Source organism: Ipomoea nil, unplaced genomic scaffold (genome assembly GCF_001879475.1).
Source record: "Ipomoea nil cultivar Tokyo-kokei standard unplaced genomic scaffold, Asagao_1.1 scaffold0805, whole genome shotgun sequence".
NCBI lineage: Eukaryota > Viridiplantae > Streptophyta > Magnoliopsida > Solanales > Convolvulaceae > Ipomoea > Ipomoea nil.
The window spans coordinates 3,618,462-3,626,636 of record NW_017617233.1 but is presented as its reverse complement, the minus strand read 5'-3'; the positions used below and the strand labels follow the sequence as shown (position 1 = coordinate 3,626,636).

General features: G+C 37.9%; 2 protein-coding genes across 5 annotated transcripts; one reads left to right on the top strand and one right to left on the bottom strand.

Moving 5' to 3' along the window:
• The first annotated feature begins 329 nt into the window (after positions 1 to 329).
• On the top strand, positions 330 to 3,428 carry LOC109177885. Its single transcript, XM_019327362.1, has 5 exons — positions 330 to 855; positions 1,273 to 1,923; positions 2,261 to 2,588; positions 2,831 to 2,903; positions 3,009 to 3,428. Exons 2-5 carry the CDS (start codon positions 1,356 to 1,358, stop codon positions 3,204 to 3,206), a joined length of 1,167 nt encoding a protein of 388 aa, XP_019182907.1. The 5' UTR covers positions 330 to 855; positions 1,273 to 1,355; the 3' UTR covers positions 3,207 to 3,428.
• A 407-nt stretch (positions 3,429 to 3,835) lies between these two features.
• LOC109177886 (RNA-binding protein Musashi homolog 2) lies at positions 3,836 to 7,527 on the bottom strand. 4 transcript variants are annotated; one of them, XM_019327365.1, is made up of 14 exons: positions 7,308 to 7,527; positions 7,051 to 7,228; positions 6,893 to 6,982; positions 6,581 to 6,646; positions 6,401 to 6,466; positions 6,202 to 6,287; positions 6,024 to 6,069; positions 5,866 to 5,920; positions 5,614 to 5,690; positions 5,175 to 5,313; positions 4,948 to 5,078; positions 4,768 to 4,872; positions 4,443 to 4,589; positions 3,836 to 4,234 (listed from the first exon to the last, which is right to left on the bottom strand). In XM_019327365.1, exons 2-14 carry the CDS (start codon positions 7,069 to 7,071, stop codon positions 4,148 to 4,150), a joined length of 1,116 nt encoding a protein of 371 aa, XP_019182910.1. In that variant the 5' UTR covers positions 7,072 to 7,228; positions 7,308 to 7,527; the 3' UTR covers positions 3,836 to 4,147. The 4 variants fall into 4 exon arrangements, with proteins under 4 accessions (XP_019182910.1, XP_019182909.1, XP_019182908.1 ...); XM_019327364.1 differs by having other exon boundaries at positions 7,051 to 7,249; positions 7,383 to 7,527; XM_019327363.1 differs by having other exon boundaries at positions 7,383 to 7,527.
• Positions 7,528 to 8,175: the final 648 nt, after the last annotated feature.

The following is an 8,175-nucleotide window of genomic DNA, read 5'->3' as shown; positions in this document are numbered from 1 at the left end:
ATGTAATTACTATTTAATTGTGTACAGTGAAAAAACTTTATTCAACAAATGGCCACAAAAAAATAAACCAAACATAAGTTACTCATAACAGATTTGTTCAAATAAAAAAGACGAATAGACTACTTAGACCAGGATTCAAAATTGTAATATTGTGGTTATATGGTTACCAAGAAAAGTAATTAATGAATATAAAAACAAGAATAAAACTATGAAGGTATAATTATTGAGGTGGCATATAGAGACATGAGCAATCCAGTCCATTTTCACAAGTAAAGTGAGTGTTGAAGGCTCGTCTTTTGCGACAGGGAAAAATAATAATAAATGAAGTTTTCACCGCGGGGGTGACGAGAAAAAGAGAAAATTGCGGCCATGATTTGAGGAGGAGGAGGAAAGATAAGCGGCGGGGACCGGAGAGAAAGCATAGAACTGCGAGCAATATTCCAAAAAAGCGAACCGGTCTGTCCGGCCGCCCGGCCCGTCTTAGTCACATGCTGGACTGTCCGCCATGTCCTTGTTTCCGACAAATTTCTGCCAGCAAAACTCCGTCTTCTTCTTCTTCCTATTCTAAATCTCTATTACTCTCCCTTCTTCATCTTCGTGCCTTCAAAATCTTCTCTTTCTTCCCCTCTGTAAATTGGGCCGAACATCTTTTGACTTCTTCTCTAACATCTCTCTCAATCATTGGACCATACATTAATTGCATCCTTCATTTTTAATTCTTTTGGTTTCTTTCCCCCCACTTTATTAAATTATCGCTTCTTTCTCACGAATCTCACTCTCCCTATTTGCTGCTTGCTGATTCGCTCCCTCCCCTTTTCAGATTCACACTGCCAACTCTTTCTCAGTTTATCCCAGGTGAGCTCCTCTCAAATACCCACTTTTTCTTTTCTTGCTCTTGCAATGCTGAAACCCTGAAAGATTAGATATATGAACTGGGTTTATAGTGTGGGGCTGTAACATATTTTAGTGTTTGGGAAAATTTTTGTTGATTTATTATATACATGGTTGTACTAGGAAGGATATTAGTGGTCCAGATTGCAGAGACTTATATTAGATTCTGCAGGTAAGAATGACAGATCAATAGTCAATGCTAGGCATTTAGGCAAGGACCATTATTCTAATAGCTTTAGCTGTTTTGAAGGGGAGAAGGTGGTGTAAAAACTCAGAATGAAAATATGGTTCTTTATGTAGGGTTTAATAGGATGATGGGGAGTTGTAAAGTTTGGATCTTTTTAACACTTGGGTTTGAAATTCTTCAATTATTGTTTTCAGGTAAGGTGAATAGATCAATAGAATAGTGAGATTTGGCAAATGGTAGGGGCAATGTGGGCTATACTTTGCTAGGATTGAAAGCTATGAGGAAAAATTCTACTTCATTGCGAAATTCGGGTACATATACGAGCCCTTCGACGCCAGAATATGGAGATAACCATGTTGGTGGGATTCAGAAGGGTTGGAGTTCTGAGCGAGTTCCATTGCCTACGAATAGTAGCCGGAGGCACGTTAGTGCAACGGCATTGATGCCATTCAATAGCGGGAGGTCTTTTCCTTCGAAATGGGATGATGCCGAGAGGTGGATCACGAGTCCATTGTCGAGTTATGGCGTTTGCAAGGCATCGGCTGTGCAACCTCGGAGACATGCTAAGTCAAAAAGTGGCCCTCTAGGAACCCCGGGTCTTATGTACTTGCCCAATTTTTCGCCCTCTATTCCAGTCTATGAAGGCGGAAGCATTGGTAATTTCGCGGGGAGTTCGCCGTTTACAACTGGTGTACTGGTTCCCGACGGTTTATGCTTTCATTACGGTGCTGGAATTGATCCAAAGGCTAATTCTTTATACACCACCGAGAAGAGGATTGCTCGAGCTAGTAGTGTTCCTGGTCTGTCAGATTTGTTGAGTGAAGCTTCGTTACCGAGCTCTCAAGGTAAATTATTTATCAACTCTCTATGGCTGTTGAGCATATAACCATTAATGTGCAATCCAACTATCAGCTTAGGCTTTTAGTTGAGATGGAGCACATGCTCGCCACACACGTGAGGGGGCGTGTTGAGCATATAACCATTAGCTTAGGCTTTTAGTTGAGATGAAGCATATGCTTCAATCGGCCCTTTTTGGTCATCTGTTTTGCCTACTTCGCTTATGCCCTTTTGTTCAAGTTTATTATTGTTAGCATAAACGTGCAAATTGAATACAATTGTCAGTGTCTTATGATTGATTTTGTAACTTGGAGATTACTGACTATTAAGGAATTGACAAAGCAGATGATAAGCTTGATGCCAGCAAGGTTGCAGAAACTGATGATTTGCATGTTGTTTCGCGGAGAGATATGGCAACTCAGATGAGCCCGGATGACAGTATTCACTCATCTCCCAAAGAGAGCCCGCCATTGCCTTCCTTTCCGCTTCCAGTCCCTGGAGTGGAGGAACAGAACAAGTATTCTGCAAAAGTGGAAATCAGAGATGTACAAGTAGACAAAGGTGCCACCATTTCCAGCCAATATGGGTCGAGAAAAATGAAGAGAGACTCACAAGATACCAACAACTCGTTCTCGCCTTGGGATGTTGTCGAAACAACAAAAAGCACGTCAAAGTATGCTAAATTACTTTTTATTTAAGTATTTGAATTTATTATCTGAAAAGAATTGTAGCCAAGTTGGTCAGACTGTTGACTTGGTAACCACTAGGTTACAAGTTTGACTCCCAGCCAGAACGGCCTATTAACCTTCTTGGTTTGAGCTGATCAGCTTTATCGGCTAGGGTTACATGAAAATATATATATATCATGCTTTTCAGAACACAAATATTGACTTCTCCATGTCCTATGTTGCGAAGGGAGGAAGCTAGGATTAGTGCCTGGGAGAACTTGCAGAAGGCAAAAGCCGAAGCAGCAATTCAGAAACTTGAGGTTTGTACACTGATACTTCAAGAAAATACCTGTTTCTTCTGTTGCTCCATTGATATTCTTATACTCTGTAGATATCCCATTTATGCAATTACAATTCATTTTCAGATGAAACTAGAAAAGAAGAGGTCAGCATCTATGAACAAGATTATGAACAAGCTTAGAACTGCCCAGATGAAAGCTCAAGAGATGAGAGGTATAATTTCAGAGAAACACGACGCCAAAGATTCAACCAAATCCATATCCTTCGGGAAGCAGTTTAAGATGGCCTTCTTTAGCGGTTGCTTTTCCTGCCGTGTCCATTAGAACTAGGTTCTCAAAATTCACCAGCATTGTTCATTCTTGGTGAGCAATATTTCAGGTAGCTCAGCATATCCGCGCCTCGATATCTAGTTTTGTACCAATTTTTGTAAAAAAGGAACAGATTGGTGAAAATCACTAGACTACCTCTCGTACACGATTGTCACATTTTATGTACTGTCTGGAGTCAGATTATACATTCAGTAAACATAGTTTCTATGTGTAGTATTTTCCCTGTATTGACAGTTCTTAGGAGCAAAATGCCAACGCTGATATGCCAAAAGACCCCCAACAACTCGGCTCAAGTTTGGGAAAGAAAAGACAGAACAAAACCTTGACCAATTAGAGGTGATGAAGGTCCTTTATGCGTAGAATGTACATGCAAGGGGCGGGAACTTGAAGATTGACGGGACGACTTGCAATTTACATCATAAAATGGCTCTTGGACATGAGTTCTGAAAGTTTAAAATTAGTCTGGCGTAAAGTGAGAAATATAATCACAAAAAGAAACGATAGAACAAAGGACAAAAGATGTGCCAGCAAATTAGTATAGAACCTTTTGATGTGCTACTGTACTCTGTCCAGCCAAGGGGGGAAATTGTGCACTACAATAACAATCCATTGGGGCAACCAAAGAAAAAGCAATAAGTTCAACAATGGCATTAGAAAATTGTGAATTCAATTGTACATTACAGTGGGGCATCCTTTCTGGCCCCTGCAAAAGCTTTCTAAACTTATGAAAGTAAAATATAACATAACTATTCCAGTTACACCATAATCAATGGTTCAAAGATATAATGGCAACAAGTGGCTGCATGTTGCGTTATAACTCCAGGCTTGGCCAATGATACGATTTTTCGTAACTGCTTTTAGCAAGGGGCACACATCCTTTATGCTCAAGACTGCTATCAGAAAGGCTTGTAACTCAGATCAAGATGGGACTGCTACTAATAAGGCCTATACCTCATATCTGCCCGGGAAGGTCTCCCTCCCCCCATACTACTACCCATGCCACCGTTCATGCCATATCCCCACTGTTGAAAAAGAACATTTAGTACATAGTTCACAACATTGAATAAAATGCGTAGCATGTTTTCTAAGTGCACGTAAATTGTGGACAAGCAGTAGTCTGTAGACAAGCAATGTGTAAGCAGTTAAGATATAGTAATTATATGTATGTATACACACACAGGTTAATTGAGTAAAATCTAAGCATTCATTGAACAAAATCAGGAAACTTACATCATCAAAACCCAGGCCACCATACATCCTGCCATAGGTCCGCATTGGGCCACCATAACCCCCGTATGGTTCTGGGTGATTATCTATCATGAAACCATTACTTGGACCACCAGCATCATCAAGTGGTGTGGCAGAATCTATTGCAACCTACAAGGCAAGCAAAAACTTCATATGAGAACTATTACTGCCTTCTCCAATGGACCCAACAACCCTCATGGCTAAATTTCAGGGAAAGTAGTATTACAATTCCTTCAAATTATGGAGTATATATGGTGTTTCATGAGCACATATAATATACTCCGTAATAATTACAATAAACCAGCACCTGCTGTCCACAAATCTCATGAGTCCTTCGAGAAACACGGTCTGCTACACCATCTTCAGCAAATGTAACAAAACCAAATCCTCTATGACCTGTCCTCTTGGGATCCTATGACACAAAGAATAACATTTTACTAAGAAAACACTTAAGTTTCATTTGCAGAATTACAAATGCAAATCTTACCTTAGGAACATAAACATCTAAAATTCGGCCAAATCTACCAAAATATTGGCGGAGATCATCTACAGTTGCCTCCTGAGGAAGCCTTCCAACAAAAATCTTTCTTCCCATGCCACGAGTGGGTAACCCCCCTCCTAATATTAAAAATTACAAAGTCAAGCAAATAATCAACTATAGTGACAAAGATCACATTCAACTTATGAATATTCTATTGGTCAAGATTAACTTACTTCCATACATAGAACCTGGATGGTCATACAATGTTGGAGCACCTAGGGCGGCATATCTAGTTGTTCCATTGATATAAGCATTGTATGCTCCATATCCACCAGTCTGAGGCACTCGACTTACTGGTCTGAAATCCTCTTCCTAAAAACAAAATATCCACAGTTATCACTCGTAGTAAAAAAAAAAAAAAAAAAAAAAAAAAAAGAAGCAAAGTTTTGACTTTCAACAACTGCCTTAATCCTTATACATGATCCCCAAAAGTATACAAAACTTTAAGCGGGTGCACTATATAGAATGTATGACTCTAGCTTGGGGTAACCAGAGGGTTTTGAGATGGAAAACAGATATTGCTAAACTAGTTCAGCTGAATGCTTTGCTATTCCACTTGGATGCTTAAACTCAAAACAGAAGCCTTCAAGGATGGAAGATACTCTCACTTACCTTAGGTGTTGCTCGGTCAACAACAACAGTAGAACCACCCAGTTCATGACTATCATGCATCAGGTCATCAACTGACTCTGAGAAAAGAAGATATACAGTCAGATACTTTTTTAATACAGACTTTCAAAATGGTGTAAAAAAGCCAAAGAAATTAGGTTTGATCAATTTCAACTGAACAACATGAAACAATCAATAGAATAACTAAAAGCATTGATATTATGCAGTTATGCACTACAGAAATTAAACACTTGCCAGCATTTGTGAAAGTGATGAACCCAATTCCACGATGGCCCTTGGTGGCTGGATCCTGAATAATTTCATAAATTAGATTTTACTTGAAGTACTGCATTATAAACCAGGTTTATTAAGTAGTGGCATGAGGGCAGAAGAGGAGAGCAAAAGATATAAACCTTTGGCATGTATAGATCTGTTATATCACCATATTTCTCAAAATAGCTGCAAGAAAAAAATACAATAGATCAGATTTAAATGTTCAATATTTGCAAATCATTTCCTATCACAACCAAACTGATTAAAGATAGTATAAATTACAATGAAATAACTTGATTGGCAAGAACAAACAAATACCTTCTGAATGTAGCTTCAGTTACAGATGGTGGTATCCTAGCTACAAAAATCCTGCTCACTTTCTTTGCAGGTGCCCTCATCTCCTCCTGCAAAAAAATTGTTTTCAATGTTTAGATAAGGCTAAAAATTATACGGAGACACGGAGTACAATGGTAAAATGTAAGATAACTGTTTAAACATTCACATTAACTAGTACAACCTTTGGTGTCGCTATTTTTACTTCCAGCACTCTGTTTCCAAGGAAGTGCTCCTTAGATAATGCATTCTGCAGTACAAAGGCATAATAAAAATAAAAGAAATTTTAACATTAGCTATCACTGAAATAAGAAATAATATAAATAAATAACAAGCATTTACAAAAGCAACAATGTGTCATCACCTTAGCATCCTCAGCTGTTGCAAATGTTACATAGCCAAACCCTCGAGAACGGCCAGTGGATCGTTCCTAGAAACATGGAAAAGAATTGATTGCCTTAAATGCTTGATGATGAATTGCAAGACATTTAATTTCAGCCACTTGTTCAACTAACATTTAAGCTTATTCCATAACAAAATTTAAGTTTTTGTAGCATAATTATGCAAGATCTTGCTTTTGCTACCAAATTCAATATCACTAACATCAAGACTATGCAATATCATATGAAGAAAACTGTAAAGCAAATATGAACCAAAAATCAGCTACCAGACTGACCTTCATTACAATACAGTCTTCCAATTCCCCAAATTTGCACATGTATTCTCTTAAGCCCTCGGTATCAATGTCCCAAGGGATACCCAAAACCTTCAAAAATCAACACATAAATGAAAAGAACCAACCCAATTGGTACAGGGGAAAATAAGAACACTTACAACAAGCTTCCTATCCGACATGGTAAAAGGGGGCGCAAAGACAAATCTAGCTGCAGAGATAAAAAATCGCTCGAGACACACACAATTTCTCTCCTCTGTTCCTCTTGCGCTCTCGCGATCCCACCACCTCCCTCTCTACAAATCAAGCGCTCACACTCGACGACGATGAGGAGAAATCCTGCACACAACACACACACCTCTTTCTCACACAAAAACATCATCATCATCATCTTCATCATATACCACAAAAAACTCACCATTTTTCTTTCTAGAATTCTCAGGTCAAAGGAACATACAAATGTTATGGAAGAAATTTAAGCGCACTCACTAACCTTGGGCGATTCAGATTTTCAAAACCCTAACTCGCTCTCTCTCGCTCGCTAACTCGCTCGACTCGCGCTCTTCCTCTCGCCGCTCAGCGACTCCGTTTCAAACCCAATCTACTCATCCTGTACCCAACTCCCTTATTACCCGATCCGATTTTAGGTATATAAACGAATAAACTATATGCTCAATTTTATTCTATATTTAGAAATTTATTGTGCATAAAATTAGAAATAATAAACAGTTAATAATTTTATGTTTACCACTCACAAAAATACTTCACTCTTTGTTGTTTTCAAAAAGATGGAATCCCCACTTTTTAATGTCCTTACGCGCGTTTCAATCTGACAAAATATCTGGAAAGATGTAAGCTCGTTACTGGTAAAACTCGATTCTGAATTATTATTTTCAAATTTCATTGACCAATTTAAATACTCAGACAAATTTACTAATTCATATATATCTACACTTTAAACATTGACATATTTATAAAACATTCATATCGACTTAACTATTTAAGAAACTTTTTAAATATAGACATGAAGTGAAAATACTATAGCTTGGATACTCATACCTAATCAATACAAAAATGAGATAGTTGTTTTCTACTTTGCCATAAATCAGAATAAAAGCATTTTGGTGATCATATATCTACAAAACAAGTTTCATAGGTTTGCAAATTGCAAGTATATTAAATATTCTTTTATTTGAGACTATTGTAATTACACTCATAGAAACTCATTTAAACTTTAGAATGAGGAGTTTTAATTTTTTACTTTTAGTATACATTGATTATTGTAT

Bases quoted from the DNA above. Each gene is read 5' to 3' on its own strand.
- LOC109177886 (XM_019327365.1), bottom strand. From the start codon at position 7,071: ATGTCGGATAGGAAGCTTGTT. The intron at 6,983-7,050 runs GTAAGTGTTCTT...TGATTTTTGAAG, and splicing joins TGTCGGATAGGAAGCTTGTT to GTTTTGGGTATCCCTTGGGA. The intron at 6,647-6,892 runs GTCAGTCTGGTA...CCATGTTTCTAG, and splicing joins AAGACTGTATTGTAATGAAG to GAACGATCCACTGGCCGTTC.
- LOC109177885 (XM_019327362.1), top strand. From the start codon at position 1,356: ATGAGGAAAAATTCTACTTCATTGCGAAATTCGGGTACATATACGAGC. The intron at 2,589-2,830 runs GTATGCTAAATT...TATGTTGCGAAG, and splicing joins ACAACAAAAAGCACGTCAAA to GGAGGAAGCTAGGATTAGTG. The intron at 2,904-3,008 runs GTTTGTACACTG...ATTCATTTTCAG, and splicing joins CAGCAATTCAGAAACTTGAG to ATGAAACTAGAAAAGAAGAG.